This window comes from Schistocerca cancellata, chromosome 2 (genome assembly GCF_023864275.1).
Source record: "Schistocerca cancellata isolate TAMUIC-IGC-003103 chromosome 2, iqSchCanc2.1, whole genome shotgun sequence".
Lineage (NCBI taxonomy): Eukaryota > Metazoa > Arthropoda > Insecta > Orthoptera > Acrididae > Schistocerca > Schistocerca cancellata.
Window position 1 is genome coordinate 785,077,821 of NC_064627.1, and position 19,923 is coordinate 785,097,743.

At 43.7% G+C, this 19,923-nt stretch overlaps 1 protein-coding gene across 1 annotated transcript; it reads right to left on the reverse strand.

Annotated features, from left to right (window-relative positions):
• Positions 1–6,238: 6,238 nt before the first annotated feature.
• On the reverse strand, positions 6,239–7,353 carry LOC126158667 (PIH1 domain-containing protein 1-like). The gene is given in 2 exon segments (XM_049916460.1): positions 6,239–6,584; positions 6,586–7,353. Coding segments are annotated over 2 exon segments (906 nt in total). The 3' UTR covers positions 6,239–6,446.
• Positions 7,354–19,923: the final 12,570 nt, after the last annotated feature.

The window sequence follows — 19,923 nt, forward strand, 5'->3', positions numbered from 1 at the left end:
CCTAGTTGTTTCCACTGCCCTGTGTGGAATACATAAGTTCTTGTACACTTCACTAACCTGCTGTCTTCATGATGATGATGTCCCCAGAGCAGAAAACAGCTCGCAGGTCGTGGATTCTTTTTCTTGAAGCTGAAATTAACTTCGCAAGGAACTGCTGCTACGAATAAACTATAACTCATTTGGGATGCCACTCGCGTTTTTATTGATATAGACACGAGAAACTATTCTTGATCACAACGTATTGAACATATCTTTCCACAGTCATTATATCTGGCTAAAATAACACGAAATGCATCCTGCCACAGACATGTCTGTCTACTGGAACCGCCAGAACTGGAGAATAAAATTACATGAATCAAATACTACTATTACAGACAACATGTCTGTACCTAGCAACGGTCGGAAGTGTAGTAAATAAAATTGCATGAAACAAATACTGCTATAACAAACAACATGTCTGTCTACCGGAACGGTCAGAACTGGAGAGCCGGACTGCCCGAGATACTTCACGTGCCAAGCCAGCAAGGCGTGACCCGAACGCCACCGAAGTGCATCGGCAGTAATATCGTCAGTCTTTTGTTTTAGTAATACTTTGATTTTAATAATTTTGAAATGACTGATTGATAGCTGGCTGTTGAGAGATGTTTATTTAAAAAAATGAAGTAATTTGGATGACAGGTTTAATTAATAATAGCAACTAAAGTTTAACGTTTTGGCGCCCTACCGCCGAACACAGCAGCCAATCACAGGGCAGCAGCATCATGCAGGCGGTCTTTCTCACGGGAATGGTATCGAATCTAACATCTGTCACCGGTACCTCATCCCACATTGCGTCATCTCTATGCTTCTTGCATCTCCACTGCCCTGGGAATAGCTTCCTGGAGCCTAATATGATGGCTGAATAAGTCAGAAATATTACACTATATATCAAGATGGAAAACGTTGTTAGGAAAAAATCTTGACTGATTTACTTAAAATGTTTGCGCAATACATTCAGACAAACATCTGCTATACATTTTCTTAACCGACAACTTGCACGTTTCCTGGTAAAACCGACTAGAGAAAGAAAATCTTGTGCTACGCTGTGTTGTGAACACACGAGGAAAATGGTTCAAATGGCTCTGAGCACTATGGGACTTAACATCTATGGTCATCAGTCCCCTAGAACTTAGAACTACTTAAACCTAACTAACCTAAGGACAGCACACAACACCCAGCCATCACGAGGCAGAGAAAATCCCTGACCCCGCCGGGAATCGAACACGGGAACCCGGGCGTGGGAAGCGAGAACGCTACCGCACGACCACGAGATGCGGGCAAAACACACGAGGACTCGTTTTCTTTTTCGCAGTCAGTAAGATCTAGATAGTAGGGCATTTAAACCATTAGTTCTTACACATAATTTTACCCATAAATTGTATACACAACTATGTATGGTTTTGTTTTCTTGCTCGCAATCGATTCTAAATGAAAACAGGGAAGCTGTATTTATGATGTATCAGCTTATGATTGCAATACTACTACGCAAACTGAATCCTCTGAAACGTGGTAATCTTACCCATTTGCAAAATAAAAGTCTGCGAAATACTGTCATTGAAGCTACTATGTTAACAGATCCAAGCCAACAAGCAAGATTAGGGTTTAACGTACTGTCGACATCGAGATCATTAGATACAGAGCACAATCTCAGAATGTTTCATGGGTGGGGAAGGAAATCGGTTGCGCCCTTTCAAAGGAACTATCCTGGTATTTGCCTGGAGCGACTGAAGAAATCACAAAAAACGTAAATCAGGATGGCTGCACTTGAATTTGAACCGTCATCCTCACGAATGTAAGTCCAGTATGCTAACCACTGTGTCACCTCTCTCAGTTCACAAATCCAATGGCAGAAGAGGTATATCATACCCTTATACCAATGATTCCAACCTATTTACTCATTCTTTTTAAGCAGCTTCTGTTTCCAATTAAGGTTTCGTCAGCAACAATAGTAAACAAGGCTCAAGGTCATAGAGAGAGGGAGGAAAGAGTAGATGGACAGGGAGTGGAGAGATGTAGGGGAGAGGAGGAGATGGACAATGAGAGTGGGGAAGAGCTGATGGACAGAGAGGGGAAGAGGAGGAGATTAGGACTCATATCCAATTCTGAAACACATATAGCAACTGCCAAGCATTGCTGGGTCCACTGCTATATATGTATACTGGTGTGTCAGACTTAAGGACGAAAGTTACTTTCGCATGATGTGTCCTATTAAGTAACATAGCTCAATGATATTTGGAACATACTTAGAAAGAACTGGTACAATACAGTGCAGAAGTTAACTGAAATAAATACGCAATGAGACGAACTGAAATGACATTTTTATTCAAAGGAAATAATTGCACTGATGTCACCACAATTAATGATGGTCTTGTGGACGTTACAAAAGGTGTGGCTTCTGGCCACAACAACAATCTAATCACAGTCACTTATAAGAACTTCTATCCTCATTCCTCGCCCCCCCCCCCCCCCCCGCCTCTCAGAGGAATCACTAGCAATTGCTTGTGGTACATTCAAGATCATCCCAGGAAAACCTCACCCCCCGCATACACTGCCCCTCTGCCCTCACCTCCCGTCCTCCCCCTCCCCTCCCCTCTCCACCCCTTCCATTACCTCCCCCTCCCCTCTCCCCCCTGCAGATTGGAAACAGCTGGACTATTAAGAATCGAGTTCTCCCCTCCCCTTTCTTATTTTATGAATACAGTTGCCTAAGTCTCCCTCATTTACGTGTTGTGTGTCACAGTGAAAGGACCACCATGAAGCACAGCAGGGACCAACCAGTGCACCCAGGCATAATAATAAAACTAAGACTTGTCACCGCCCTGTTGAATTGTTGGAAGCTTAGTCAGCTGGTGTCGTAATTTTGAAATAAGAGTCTGTATGAATGTCGCGTAGTAAATATTTCGCGTGAAGCGCCGTTGCGACACAAGCAAAGGTCAATTGTGGAAACTAAGCCACGGAATATTGAAAGTAATGTTATTAAGGAATACACCCGACTTGCTACACAAAATAAGAGGGCACGTATATTCGTGAGTGAGCGGTTCAAGATAATGATTAACACTGCAAGGGAAATGGGTTATATGTGTAGTTACGTCGGTACTCACTCAGTTGTATGCGAACGTACGATCGGGATAGAGGCACGTACGTTCTAAGTACTATCATTCCCCGTGGCCTGGTTAAAAAGAACTGTGGTTAAATTGCATTTATGCATCTAAGAGAGAAAATTATCGGACTTCGTAATTAAATGAAAAGAAAGACTGCAGGTTCTGAATGTCGCGGCAAATATGACCTAAGTATTGAAATTGTCATTGGCGGCCACGAAGGGAAAGAGATGAACACATTCACATACCTCTATTGTTGAGCAGCGCCGACGTGAAGATCGTTGCCTCCATCTAAATTCTCCATATAAAATTAAAATAATAATAAGCTTCCAGAGTTACAGGAGCTGGGATCCATGTTATCGCAAATAAGAAAATCACATTGTTCATAAACAGCTTTCATTATATAACACAATTTCACTTTAAATCACACAGCACGTCTTATCAGCAGGACTTGAGAACAACGAAAGGTAACTATTACTAAACCTAATAAACGAAGAGCGTAAATCTTCTTTTGTCCGTCAGCGTTAAATACTTTTCAAATGAATCTCTGGTATGAGAGTCGAATAAATATCTATACATTTATCAATAAGAAAAAAATTATTAAGTTCCTTTATAGACTGTTAGATCTGAAAGTAAGTATCTATTAATACACTCCTGGAAATTGAAATAAGAACACCGTGAATTCATTGTCCCAGGAAGGGGAAACTTTATTGACACATTCCTGGGGTCAGATACATCACATGATCACACTGACAGAACCACAGGCACATAGACACAGGCAACAGAGCATGCACAATGTCGGCACTAGTACAGTGTATATCCACCTTTCGCAGCAATGCAGGCTGCTATTCTCCCATGGAGACGATCGTAGAGATGCTGGATGTAGTCCTGTGGAACGGCTTGCCATGCTATTTCCACCTGGCGCCTCAGTTGGACCAGCGTTCGTGCTGGACGTGCAGACCGCGTGAGACGACGCTTCATCCAGTCCCAAACATGCTCAATGTGGGACAGATCCGGAGATCTTGCTGGCCAGGGTAGTTGACTTACACCTTCTAGAGCACGTTGGGTGGCACGGGATACATGCGGACGTGCATTGTCCTGTTGGAACAGCAAGTTCCCTTGCCGGTCTAGGAATGGTAGAACGATGGGTTCGATGACGGTTTGGATGTACCGTGCACTATTCAGTGTCCCCTCGACGATCACCAGTGGTGTACGGCCAGTGTAGGAGATCGCTCCCCACACCATGATGCCGGGTGTTGGCCCTGTGTGCCTCGGTCGTATGCAGTCCTGATTGTGGCGCTCACCTGCACGGCGCCAAACACGCATACGACCATCATTGGCACCAAGGCAGAAGCGACTCTCATCGCCGAAGACGACACGCCTCCATTCGTCCCTCCATTCACGCCTGTCGCGACACCACTGGAGGCGGGCTGCACGATGTTGGGGCGTGAGCGGAAGACGGCCTAACGGTGTGCGGGACCGTAGCCCAGCTTCATGGAGACGGTTGCGAATGGTCCTCGCCGATACCCCAGGAGCAACAGTGTCCCTAATTTGCTGGGAAGTGGCGGTGCGGTCCCCTACGGCACTGCGTAGGATCCTACGGTCTTGGCGTGCATCCGTGCGTCGCTGCGGTCCGGTCCCAGGTCGACGGGCACGTGCACTTTCTGCCGACCACTGGCGACAACATCGATGTACTGTGGAGACCTCACGCCCCACGTGTTGAGCAATTCGGCTTTACGTCCACCCGGCCTCCCGCATGCCCACTATACGCCCTCGCTCAAAGTCCGTCAACTGCACATACGGTTCACGTCGACGCTGTCGCGGCATGCTACCAGTGTTAAAGACTGCGATGGAGCTCCGTATGCCACGGCAAACTGGCTGACACTGACGGCGGCGGTGCACAAATGCTGCGCAGCTAGCGCCATTCGACGGCCAACACCGCGGTTCCTGGTGTGTCCGCTGTGCCGTGCGTGTGATCATTGCTTGTACAGCCCTCTCGCAGTGTCCGGAGCAAGTATGGTGGGTCTGACACACCGGTGTCAATGTGTTCTTTTTTCCATTTCCAGGAGTGTAATAATAGTAATAGTAATAAATTATATTATAGTAATTAATAATAAAAGTAACATTATGATTATTATTAATATTATTATTAATAAATATATTCCTTTATCCTTGATTTTTGTTATTTATTCCAGCAGTAGTACAGAACGACCCAGAACTGTAGTAGCAAAACAGCTTGTAGGCGGCTAATGGCTCTGAGCACTATGCGACTTAACTTCTGAGGTCATCAGTCGCCTAGAACTTAGAACTAATTAAACCTAACTAACCTAAGGACATCACAGACATCCATGCCCGAGGCAGGATTCGAACCTGCGACCGTAGCGGTCACGCGGTTCCAGACTGAAGCGCCTTTAACCGCACGGCCACACCGGCCGGCTTGTAGGCGGTCTTTCCGATTTATCGGACTTGGCGATCGACAGCTTACTAGTATCCTCTAAGTCCGAGAAGAGTACTGTTAATCGTTAACACACACAATGTAACTGTTAATGGTTCTAAGTACGGAAGTGTAGGCTAGCACCAGCCAATTACTCCGAAACAGTTAAAGAAGAAGAAAACACACAACGTGTCGGTGCTTAAGTATGTATAGTATGAGTGGGAGTACTTTCGTAACAAGATGGGTATATATGATGACCAAATATGACCCATCATACACTCCTATTGACACTCAAATGTTGTCATAAGGTATTCATAGTTGATATGTATGGAGAGGAAATGGTTCAATTAGCACTATGGGACATGACATTAATTTGCAGTAAAACTGAATGATCTGTATTGCGCCTTAATGATGTCAGCAGACAGACTCCGCCACTGGTGTCTGTATGGAAAATGGAAATGAGCGTTTGGCGTCATTGGCCGGGAGGCCTCTTGCGGGGCAGGTCCGGCCTCCTTAGTGCAGGACTTACTACATTCGACGCCACATTGGGCGACCTGCGCGCCGGATGGGGATGAAATGATGATGAAGACAGCACAACACCCAGTCCCTGAGCGCTGAAAATCCCCGACCCAGCTGGGAATCGAACCCGGGCCCGTAGGGCCTTTTCACTGATCAGATTATTATTTACAGTTTTTGAAGGCACTGCTAATTAGCTTGTTTCAATACTTATCAATGAAAAATTGTGTTGAAAGAAATGCAAAATCTAATAATTAACAGGAAATTAAAGAAAGTGTTAATATCTGAATAATTTTAAAAGAAAAATAAGACATAAATTGTTTCATGTCTCTTATGATACTGTGCTATTGTAACTTGTCTTATGCTGCAGTCGTCACGGGCATCTTCAGAGTAAGAACCCTACTACTGGACTCAAACTCTGCAATTGTCATCTCTTGATCAACTGTATATGGTATGAAAATATGAAGCAGATAGTTCCTTTTACGACTTTCAAATACAAATACGATCTTCACCCACATCCAAGGCAATTTCTCGTGCCGAAATCACATCTGTTAACACGAAAGTAGCAATCAAAAGTTGAGGTTCACCCTCAGCAGGTCCACGCACTATCCTGTATTCTGGTTCCCTCGAACCTGACACAATATTTCCCTTGCTCACAGAGGAGGGAGCAGGTGGCCTGTCATCGGATATTTCCTTTTTCTTCTCAGGCTGCTTCTGGACCTCAAGAGTCTTGTTGCCGATTTCCTGTGTAAGAGGTCCCTTCTTTGGTGGACGCTGCTCTATACGGTGCTTCTGAAGTGTTCCTATTGCTTTGCGGTTCTTCAGAATGGTGTACTCTACTGTATCAATCTGCATTTTATATTTATCTTTAAGACCTTCCATTACTACAAGTAACAGAAAGTTCTTGAAAAACTTGTTGGTTGAAACTTTCTTGAAGAATTCGGTGTTGATGGCCACATCAAAAGCTTTTGCTGGTTTTCCTGGTTTATCTTCCACATCTCTTGGTTCACCCATGCTTAGTGGTAAACGGTAACTTGGTGCTTCATCAGAATTCCAGATAGACATCAAGTCATCTTCAGTCACATCAGCTAGCTTTGGAATTTCTTCAGTGTGGCATATGTTCACAAACACTTTGTCTCCCTCTGAAGGTTTTGCCTTCACACACATTCCTGGTAATGGCTGTACGTATTTCCACGGCACTGCATTTGCTGCCTCCCTGAGTTCAGGAAATAATGTTTCGATTTCTTCTTCATCTGTAGGTTTCATGGCATACACACCGGCCGCCGGGTGGCTATTCTACACATCAAAGATGACTCTTACGACCAACTCCACAGGCTATCATACGATATTGTATTTTGTAGCTTGCAAGTGTTTCCCGTAAGAAGAAAATCCTCATACAGTTACATAAATGAAAACATTTTCAACCAGCTCTATTAAGAAGTGTACGGCGACCACTCAGCTATCGGGGCAGACGGCGTCTGTATGTAACAGTGGTATATCACGATCTTGTTGACTATTTCGTAACAGTAGCGTTAAGATGAAGCAACTGGAACGATGTATAAATGGCTGGATTTCCCCAGTGCCAAAGTGTACAAGTGTAGATCTTATAAAGTCCATAGAGGTGGATTTCACGGACGGTGTTCCCATGTACGTTGTAGTACTGCTGTACTTTATGCTACACGGGCGGAATTTAAGGCTTATAGAAGATAACAGTATGTGATAAAGTCCTCACCTCTGTAACGTCCAGAGCATGCATCTGCTGCAGCACTTCTGACATCAGCAGTAGTAATGTATGAAATAGTGAAAAGTTGCAGCCACTGTGGCTCAGTGAATAGGAGTGTTTAACATTACCACTTGCTAAGTCGATTTGTCTACATATATCTTTTTTAAATACATTGAGAAGAAAAAATCATGTCATTCCCTTTTTGCAACCAACACAGTGCAGTTTCATAGGAGATGGTCCATCAATCTGGCATTGTGCAATTATATCATAATGTTTACAGTAGGGCTCACAATTAGAAAGAAGCACTTTATTTTAAACGCTTGAGGCAGCAAGTTAAATCTGTGTGAATTGTTTTTTGAGTTATCAGTCTTCTGACTGGACTGATGCAGCCCGGCACGAATTGCTCTCCTGTGTCAACTTTTCATCTTAGAGTAGCATTTGCAACCTATGTCCTCAATCATTTCTTGGATGTATTCCACTCTCTGTCTTCCTCTACAGTTTTTACCCTCTGCAGCTCCCTCTTGCACCATCGAAGTTATTTCGTGATGTCTTAACAGATGTCCTACCATTTTGTCCCTTCTTCTTGTCAGTGTTTTCCAAATATTCCTCTCCTCGCCCATTGTGAGGAGAACTTCCACATTCCTTACCTCGTCAGTCCACCTAATTTTCATTATTCTTCTTTAGCACCCCATCTCAAATGCTTCGTTGCTCTTATGTTCCAGTTTTCCCATAGTCCACGTTTCACTACCGTACAATGCTGCGCTCCAAACGTACGTTTTCCGAAATTTCTTCCTCAAAGAAAGGTCTATATTTGATACTAGTAGACTTTTCTTGGCCAGGAATGTCCTTTTTGTCACTGCAGCGACCGCTAGGCCTCAGCGTCCACTCCTCTAGCGAGTGCTGTCTCTTCATACTGCGAGTCGTAGCTGAGGACCGTTGGATGCTATTGACTGTTACGTGACGAGTAGTCAAGTATTTCGCAATTGCTCGAAGTGTTGGCATTTTCTGCAGAGCTGAAACAGGATATCATTGTCGACCCGACACCGACCACAGCAGAACATCGCAAGGAGGTGAATCTCTTTGTGTACCATCAGTGGCAAGATAGACAGGTCAGGAAAACCAGTACCTCTACCTATGGGGGTGTAGAAGGAGAGGAGGTAGAAGGGGAGGTAAGACCGGTTCCAAGCTGTTTGGTTTCTGTCCACAAATCAAGGTGAAGACGCATGCAGTGTTCTAGTAGAAGTTTTTTTTTATATAGTTGTGTGATGTTATTACAGTGTTTGGTCTTCCAGTAGAATTAAGGGCGGGACGCACTCGTAGCGTGAAATAGTCGTTGCTATTGTGTTTTTTTAAATAGTTACTCGCTTATATGAGGATTACGTTTCTCTCCTCCTAAGACACACTGGTACCACTCACAAGAAAAACACTTTATAAAATGTGTAGTACAAGATACTTATTGATTTGAAGAATATTACGCGAATTAAGGAAAAATATTTACTCTTTAAAAAAGCTATTTACTCTTTGACTCTATAATCCATCATATTTGTGAAAATGATTTTATTGGTGATATGTGCTACGTGATATGATTCACAGTAAAGAATGCAATGCTTACACAATCTTCAATGTGCGTAATCCATACTTCTATAGCACTTCAATAGCACGATGCGTAGATGCATACTCCTGTCCACGACCCTCTGTACGCACTGATTGGCAGCGATGCCGCACAAGTCGGCAGGTCGTGCAATGGGACACCTAGGGAGAAGGAGATTGTGGAGCACATCACGAGCTACTCTCACTCGAACAGGCGCAAACGCGAGGGCAGCTGATGCTATTGCACGTACGGTAGCTTACTCACTCATCGTAATGAAACTACTTATATGCAAGTGCAGTGACATGTAACAGCTACTCGCATTGTAGCAATAATTTCCTTTACCTTAAAGGGAAGGTATGGTTTTCTGCCCTTTCATGAAAACTGGCGGCAGTGCTCTGTAAAACAGAGTTTTTTTCTCACCTTCAATGTGTAGAATTTGTTTTTGCAACAAACTCATTATTCTTTGTGCAAACCATAAGTACCCTTCTGCCAATGGATTTTCTAAAAAGAGCCAACTAGTTACAGGACAGTTCTGTTCAGATAAGAAATAACCGTTTAAAGCATCATATATCTGCAGTATCCTTTCAACTAGCCCGCCCGGTTGGCCGTACGGTCTAACGCATGGCTTTCCGGGCGGGAAGAAGCGCCTGGTCCTTGGCACGAATCCGCCCAGCAGATTTGTGTCGAGGTCCTGCGAACCGGCCAGTCTGTGGATGGTTTTTAGGCGGTTTTCCATCTGACTCGGCGAATGCGGGCTGGTTCCCCTTATTCCGCCTCAGTTACACTATGTCGGCGATAGCTGCGCAAACAAGCTCTCCACGTACGCGTACACCACCATTACTCTACCACGCAAATATAGAGGTTACACTCGTCGGGTGTGAGACGTTCCCTGGGGGGTCCACCGGGGGCCGAACAGCACAATAACCCTGGGTTCGGTGTGGGGCGGCGGAGGGGTGAAGTGGACTGAGGTAGTCGTCGTGGGGTTGTGGACCACTGCGGCTGCGGCGGGGACGGAGCCTCTCCGTCGTTTCTAGGTCCCCGGTTAACGTACAATACAATACAATCCTTTCAACTGCAGATGCAAATGACAACCATCTTGTTTTACAGTGAGGCAAAACTGCATTGTATTCTGTTCTACAAACTCATAGAACTCCAGGGCCGAAGTCAATCTGAATAGTTATAGCGTAGATTAAAAAATGTGAAAATAGTTTAGATATGAATGCTTCCACAGCCAACTTCAAAATGTCGCATGTAGCCTTCCCAGAATTATAAAGAATATAGCGAGGACACCCAATTTCTAAAATATCATCACCTAATTAATTTTTCTGTCTTCTGTACACATTACTTGACCCACCCGATTAAATCACCAAAATCAACATTAGCATTGTCTGCCCAAAAACAGCTACCTTTCTTAAGAGATTATAGTTACTAAGAACTTCCAAAATGTGTTGCGAAACAGTGTCAGATGTTTCATTAGGGAGAGACTGAAGATCAATAATATTAGTCTGTATACGACTTTCAGATGGAGAAAAAGCTGCACTATTAGTTAAAAAACGTTACGTTTCCGTGATTACTGGCATCGGTACTGACACCAAAGTAATGAACTGATTCAGAACTGGGACTCAAAATAAAATGAAGTGATAAATACTTTTATTGTAGTGTAAAAGCCGAGTCGTTTTGCAAAAAAATCCAAAACTGAATGGGGCTCAGACAAGGATTTAAAAAACGGGTGGCCCTGGTAACAAGGGATAGTAAGGTGACCTAATATCTGGAGGTACGAACGATGGCGGTCCCCTTTAGACTTGTCCTGAACACCGATGTCACGCATTCTGACAGCCAATGAGCGTTCAGTAGTGTTCACAGCACTCTGCTGTGGCTATCGTAGCCAGTGCAAGTATTAAACGTGGCTGTAACGAGTTGTTTAGCGAATTTTTATTATATTTGCTGCAAATTGTCATCGCTGATCGTGGTGATAAGTGACAAATTCTACACGAGCAAGCGAGAGACATGATTTCAGGATACACGCTTTCTTGAAGCCCAAATCACGTGTTTGCATATACCGCAGCTGTCGTTTGGAACTGGCAAAAAACAATTCCCGTTCGTGCCTGGACCTGCGCGAACCACCAGCATTCGTGAATCTGACTATAACTTTGTTCCACGTTGGTGGAATGAAATGATCGTATGGCGCTGCCGGCTGGGACTCCCAGCTCGTAGAAGTTCGGCCGCCGAGTTACAAGTCTCTTCAGTTGATGCCAGAATGGGCGACTTGCGTGTCAATGATGATGAAGTGATGATGAGGACAACACAACACCCAGCCGCCAAGCGTAAGAAGTATGCGACCCGGTCGGGAATTGAATCTGTGTTTTTTTTTACCATCGTAAATTTAGTACACACATTAAAAAAATTTTTGCATCACCTCAGTTCCCAGAACTCCTGAAGATAGACGTTGACTGTGGATATTGTATCACAGACACAGTCCCTTTGACTGTTCGGAGATGTCACTAAACCCGCCCAGAGATGTAAACAACCATGCACGAGCAGTGTCTGCTAGGCTGAGGGGGTCAGACAGCCGATCAGTTCCAGTCATTCCACCAGGAAGAAGGTATACGGCTCGTGTTGCCTGTAGTTCAACCATGCCTAGTCGGTCAATACCGCGATTCGATAGCGTCCGGATTGTTACTTTGTGCCAGGAAGGGCTCCCAACAAGGGAAGTGTCCAAGCGTCTCAGCGTGTTTGGACATCGAGGAAATACAGGGAGACAGGAACTGTCGATGGCATGCCTCGCTCAGGCTGTCGAAGGGCTACTGCTGTAGCGGATGACCGCCAAACTACGGATTATGACTCGGAGGAACCCTGACAGCAACACCACCACGTTGAATAATGCTTTTCGTGTAGTTACAGGGCGTCGTGTTACCACTCAAACAGTGCGCAATAGGCTGCATGATGCACAATTTCACTCGCAACGTCCATGGCGAGGTCCATCTTTGCAACACGACGTCGTGCAGCGCGGTACAGATGGGCCCAGCAACATGCCCAATGGACCGCTGAGGTTTGGCATCACGTTCTCTTCACCTATGAGTGCCGCATATGCCTTCAACTAGACAATCGTCGGAGACGTGTTTGGAGGCAACGCGGTCAGGCTGAACGCCTTAGACACACTGTCCAGCGAGTGCATTAAGGCTGAGGTTCCCTGATGTTTTGGGGTGGCATTATGTGAGGCCGACGTACGCCGCTGGTGGTCATGAAAGGCGCCGTAACGGCTGTACCATACGTGAATGCCATCCTCCGACCGATAGTGCATCCTTATCGACAGCATATTGGCGAGGCATTCGTCTTCATGGACGACAATTCGCGCCCCCATCGTCCACATTTTGTGAATGACTTCCTTCAGAATAAGACATCGCTCGACTAGAGTGGCCAGGATGTTCTCCAGACATGAACCCTGTCGAAGATGCCCGGGATGGATTGAAAAAGGCTGTTTACGGACGACGTGACACGCCAACCACTCAGAGGGATCCACGCCGGATCACCGTTGAGGAGTGGGACAGTCTGGACCAACAGTGCCTTGATGAACTTGTGGATATTACGCCACGACGAATACAGGCATGCATCAATGCAAGAGGACGTGCTACTGGGTTTTAGAGGCACAACCTGGACCACCACCTCTGAAGGCCTCGCTGTATGGTGGTACAACATGCAATGTGTGGTTTTCATGAGCAATAAAAAGGGCGGAAACGATGTTTATGTTGATCTCTATTCCAATTTTCTGTACAGGTTCCGGAACTCTCGGAACCGAGGTGATACAAAACTTTTTTTGATGTCTGTATATACATACAAATAGCACATATTATTAAGAAATGTTAAATGACATTTCGTTTCAGTTTTTCCTTTTAAAACTTTTCTCTTTTTTTATATTTTCACTGAATATCTTTTCGGTGTTGAGAGTTCGTTTTGTTTCGGCTTTTTGGAACTCTTTCAGTCTTTTAGTGAATTTTTCGAGTTACGCTTGTTGACTTCTTTCCTCATTGTGTATGAGTTGTTATTTGACCATTAATCTCAACAAATACGTAATTTTATGTTACTAGCGTGCATCTTTTTATAGGATACAAATGTGTGAGAGTAGGTTGCCTGCCTGCATTATTGCTCGTAATTTGCAGTGGAATTTGGTATCTTTCCAACTTTCGAGGACTTCATTCCACAGTTGGATGGTCTTATTTTATATGGAAAAGGTGACACCGACATTTATCTTCGAGGCAATGCAAATAAAACACTTTATGATTATAATATGGCTTACAGTTTTAACATTATTAAGAATTGACAAGGCCCCCGGAGTAGACAACATTCCATTGGAACTACTGACGGCCTTGGGAGAGCCAGTCCTGACAAAACTCTACCATCTGGTGAGCAAGATGTATGAAACAGGTGAAATACCCTCAGACTTCAAGAAGAATATAATAATTCCAATCCCAAAGAAAGCAGGTGTTGATAGATGTGAAAATTACCGAACAATCAGTTTAATAAGCCACAGCTGCAAAATACTAACACGAATTCTTTACAGACGAATGGAAAAACTAGTAGAAACCGACCTCGGGGAAGATCAGTTTGGATTCCGTAGAAATACTGGAACACGTGAGGCAATACTGACCTTACGACTTATCTTAGAAGAAAGATTAAGGAAAGGCAAACCTACGTTTCTAGCATTTGTAGACTTAGAGAAAGCTTTTGACAATGTTGACTGGAATACTCTCTTTCAAATTCTAAAGGTGGCAGGGGTAAAATACAGGGAGCGAAAGGCTATTTACAATTTGTACAGAAACCAGATGGCAGTTATAAGAGTCGAGGGGCATGAAAGGGAAGCAGCGGTTGGGAAGGGAGTAAGACAGGGTTGTAGCCTCTCCCCGATGTTATTCAATCTGTATATTGAGCAAGCAGTAAAGGAAACAAAAGAAAAGTTCGGAGTAGGTATTAAAATCCATGGAGAAGAAATAAAAACTTTGAGGTTTGCCGATGACATTGTAATTCTGTCAGAGACAGCAAAGGACTTGGAAGAGCAGTTGAACGGAATGGATGGTGTCTTGAAGGGAGGATATAAGATGAACATCAACAAAAGCAAAACGAGGATAATGGAATGTAGTCGAATTAAGCCGGGTGAGGTTGAGAGTATTACATTAGGAAATGAGACACTTAAAGTAGTAAAAGAGTTTTGCTATTTGGGGAGCAAAATAACTGATGATGGTCGAAGTAGAGAGGATATAAAATGTAGACTGGCAATGGCAAGGAAAGCGTTTCTGAAGAAGAGAAATTTGTTAACATCGAGTATAGATTTAAGTGTCAGGAAGTCATTTCTGAAAGTATTTGTATGGAGTGTAGCCATGTATGGAAGTGAAACATGGACGGTAAATAGTGTGGACAAGAAGAGAATAGAAGCTTTCGAAATGTGGTGCTACAGAAGAATGCTGAAGATTAGATGGGTAGATCACATAACTAATGAGGAAGTATTGAATAGGATTGGGGAGAAGAGAAGTTTGTGGCACAACTTGACCAGAAGAAGGGATCGGTTGGTAGGACATGTTCTGAGGCATCAAGGGATCACCAATTTAGTATTGGAGGGCAGCGTGGAGGGTAAAAATCGTAGGGGGAGACCAAGAGATGAATACACTAAGCAGATTCAGAAGGATGTAGGTTGCAGTAGGTACTGGGAGATGAAGAAGCTAGCACAGGATAGAGTAGCATGGAGAGCTGCATCAAACCAGTCTCAGGACTGAAGACCACAACAACAACAACAAGAATTGACAGGGGGACTATGATGCATTGTAATACCTAAATAAAAGGAATGTGGGGAAACAAATATTGAGGAATAGTTGAAATCAACCACTTCATATTTAGAGTGATTAGGCTTGAGATTTCAGAGTAGAATTTAGTTATTTTGTGGATGCGTTTTCGCATACTAATATTTGTAACACAGGTTCAATTTATGCATGTGGCACTCAATAAAGCACTAAACTTTTCGGTGAAATTATTACACTTTTTTGGTAGTGAGGGAATATTAATTTTTCCTTTTGCTTTCTCCTTTCTTTGCTATTCACTGTTCATTGGTACTGGCGACGACATTCGATGGCACTAAGAAAAACAAATCTCACACTACACTGAATCACTGCATTGTAGACGTTTTGTAGGAGTGGGTGCTGTGCAGGCGGGGCGTGGCTGGAGGCTGGTAAGGCGTCGGCCGCGGTCTGCGAGCTCCCCTCTCCGCAGCTGTGCTCCGGTGGGACGCGGCGACGTCACGCGGGCTGAGTGGCATTCTTAAAGGCCGCCTCGATAGCTATTTGCAGAAAGTTTTGCGGACCGTGGCTTTTTTATATTTCTCCCTTAAGTATGACAGGTATTCTATGTTGTCTCTGTGCTTTATTTCGATTACTGAATATAAAACCTGGCATAAAATACATATAGTGCTTAGCATGTTTTATTTAGGGAAAGGTTTTGTGTCTGGTGCAGTCAGTAGCTCTAGGTATTCATTTGCCGGCGTAGTTCTGTTGATGGGCAGTATTTCTTTGCATGCTTGCCATATTCTTGCTGTGTTCCAGCATTGGAAGCGATGTACGAATGTGCCCCTGGAGTCGCAGTTAAAGCATTTGTCTGTTGATCTCAGGCTGATTGCTGCAAGACTTACATTTGTGGGCACGATGTCGTTTATTGTCTTATACTAGGTTGTTTTTACTTTGGTATTTAAGGCAACTTCGCCCAAGTTTTGCCACACTTGTTTCCATTTAAAATATGCTGTTTTTAGTTTCAGTTTTGTTGCGTCGCGCTTTTCCTCTCAGTTCTGCGTATAGCTTTTTTGTTGTTGTTATGCGTGGGTATCAGCTGTTTCTAGTATGTACCCTTTTAGCAAGTGATGTTCATTTATGCAGTTCGTCTGCTTAACCTCATGGTTATGTGGTTTTCTGCCATGCACCAGGTCCGGGTTCGATTCTGGACCGGGTTGGAGATTTTCTCCGCTTGTGGACTGGGTGCTGTGTTGTCCTCATCATCATTTCGTCATCACCGACACGCAAATCGCCCAACGTGGCCTCACCTGCAATAAGACTGGCAACTCGCGGCCGAACTTCCCCGGTTGGGGCCTCCCGGCCACCAATGGCACACGATAATTTCATTTCATTTTCTCATTTATGTATTTTAGTTTGAAAGGAAGCTATGCTAGGTTTACCGGCGCTTTTTCTGACTCTGGTGACTATGCGTTTAACAAGGTGGCTGTCGAGCAATTTGGATTTTTTTCCGCTGTGGCACTCAAACGGTGGATCAGGAGCGTCGCGCATTTCCTTTGTAGGTCGGCGAGGCCCACTCTTTCGTGTGTATCCAGTGTGCACGTGGTGCACTGTACTTTAAAGATTTCACGACGCCATACGTGGCAGTGTATTGCCCCTTCTATGTCTCTCGCTATCTCTTTTGGCGTACGTAACACTTGGGCCAGAAACGACGGTTTTGATACTAGTTGTTCGCTGATGAGACTCACCTTCTAGAACAAGAAGTCTAGCTCTGTATTTATTGGTTAAAAACAGTCTTGGTTGCAATTTTAGTTTTTTTATTTTTCAACGACACGTTCCGCCTTATTTAGGCATCTTCAGGTTATCTACATAGAAAACAGAGAACAAACATTTAAGAATCGCGATCGCGTTGTGCAGACTTGGATAACCTATAAGCATGTATAAACAGATCAAATATTGACTTAGATAACCCATAAGCATGTATAAAGCATGATTCTTAGAAGAACACTTCAGTCAGTGTAGCCAAAGGGCATCGTCGAATATATCAGGTCCATGTCGCCTTCGTTAAACTCAGTAAAAACTAAAAAATTTAAAATAGTAACATCATTACGTTTTCTAGATGGACGCGAAGGGCACCAAGATCTGCATAACACGTTCCCGTTCACAGGAGCGAGTAAGATGGGGGCTCAGGTAGTAAGCATAATGGACCACAGCGTCGTGTGCTAATACTGAAGCCTACCACAGAATCACCTCAATAGTTGGCGCTGCGACGCAGCAGTGATAAGAATGAGAGATCGTAAACTGGATATACATACCCACTAAAACTTTTTAAATGTAATACACATAAAACATTGATAAGATGGAATTACTAGGGGCAACGCCTGTGCAATAACTTATGATAAAATTTTGACGAAGTAAAATATAAATGAAGGCGATAAATTTAAAATGAGAAAACAAGATCTATAATACAACACACAGATGCAGTACATAAACAGATTTTTCGCATCATACACCACTAGAACGAGAACATTAAAAACACAGGACCGTAATTTCTGATAAAGAGGCCGCCCATATAACACTCAATACTGCATCATTCGGGTCTAGAACTTCTAGCAAGAAAACTTTTTATTTTTATAAAATACAAGTAAAATTATTACGTTTAAAAAATACACCCCAACGTGGAAGACAGACGTTATGCGGGTAAACTTTTCACCCTTTTTTTTATAGCTACATTGAAATGTGTAAAATGCATCATCTTTTAAAGCGACAAACTCGCAAGTATCCTAAGTGAGTCAAAAAAAAAAAAAAAACCTAATGGCTTGGCTAAGACCAGAGAGGAACAGGGCTCATATTTAGGCAGAATTACGAGAGCTCCAGGATTACAGTAATAACACCGATTTCATAACTTCTAAAAAGGCCTGATTAGCGCCAAATATTTGGCTCTGTATTTCCATTCGATCTTGAGGCTCCTCTTATTTTGGGTATAACTGAACCCCAGTTTTGGGCCGCCATTTTCACTGCACACCGCGCTCCATAGCAGTCAGATGGGTGTGGACAGAACACGTGCAGTCGCGACGCAGTACAGCCCAGCGCAGCTGTGTGCAGCCAGTAGCCACCTGTCGCGCCGCAGCTATAATAACGGACGCTGCCACCGCGTGGGGCATGGCGTGGGCCCGACGCCTCTGCCCGCCCTCTTTGGGACACAGTTTAGGCTTCCGTCCGCTGGTAGTCGCCGCCGGCGTGCTGCTCGCGAGAAGGAAGGGCGCCTAATCAGCGGCACTACTCCTTCACAAACGTTTATCCCCTTGATAATTCCGTATTCCCTTTATCTTCAATACGATGTGCCATGAGGAATGCAAATGTATGAGTAAATTGACTGTCGAGCAATGGAGTATTTGCAGCCAGGATTGCACTATTAGAAGAAGTAAATACTACCCTTTTTGCAGATGACACAAACAGATGAATAACAGTACCAGTCCCCTTACAGTATTAAACAATTAGCTAACGATCTATTTGAAACAAGACCCTACCACGCCGTAGCGGAGAAGCGAGGCAACTGTCCCACAATTGAAGCAGCTGATCGCTGCCATTTGCAGGGATGAATCCTAGTACTGGGTTTGTGATTTGACGTATATGAGACGCAACAAGAGCAAATTGAAGCACAAATTAAACACGTTTGTTTAAAAAAGTACTGACTATTCGAGTCTATTTTAAAAGTATACTTAAATGAATGAAGTTTCCTAATTTCCGAAATACGTCTGCATAGAGAAGCGGAATTTAAGAATGTAAGGCTCTTTCCTGACAAGGGGACTTATGACCACAGCAGTTGAGTCCCATAGTGCTCAGAGCCATTTGAGCTCTTTCCTGACAAGGTGGAGCGAGTTTACATCGAGTTATTTGCATTAGATAATTACATGAAACTTTTAAAGTAGCAGACAGTACGATAATGATTTAATTCACGTAATTTTCCTGACAGGTCCTATTTGCTTTTTGCCGACTACTGTGTACATTTTGCACGCTTACTTTTGTTTAGCACAGTATTGTCTACACTCGAATTTTGGTATGATTAATTGTAATAACCCATATCACTTTAAATGCAGTAGGAATTTCATTCGCACATTAGTTTTTAACACTGACAGCACCTCTATAAGTGGTTGAGTTTGCAACATTTGATCAAATATTTGGCGATTTAGGAAGTATAATCACCACCTGACAACACATGTTAAGTATCTAAACGCAATTATTGGACCTACCTCTGATTCATACTTAATATATATTTGATTGCCTTGGTAACGTGGAAAAGGAACGTTCAAAATTATACACACTGACACTATTTCCACACTATTTAACCTGGGCCTGTATTGCACGATTTCCAGGACACTATACCTTTTTCAAATGAGTTGGAAATCCAAATACTATCGGTATAGCATCGTCCTTCAGTTGACGTCTATTTACGTAATTTTCCATGTAACAATTCTCTTCAAAATGAAGAGAGCACAATAATGGTTCAAATGGCTCTGAGCACTATGGGACTTATCATCTGAGGTCATCAGTCCCTAGAACTTAGAACTACTTAAACCTAACTAACCTAAGGACATCACACACATCCATGCCCGAGGCAGGATTCGAACCTGCGACCGTAGCGGTCCCGCGATTCCAGACTGTAGCGCCTAGAACCGCACGACCACACTGGCCGGCGAAGAGAGCACAACAAATGATTTGCTGTCGGTTGAAAGTTCTCTCTCCGAATAGCAACA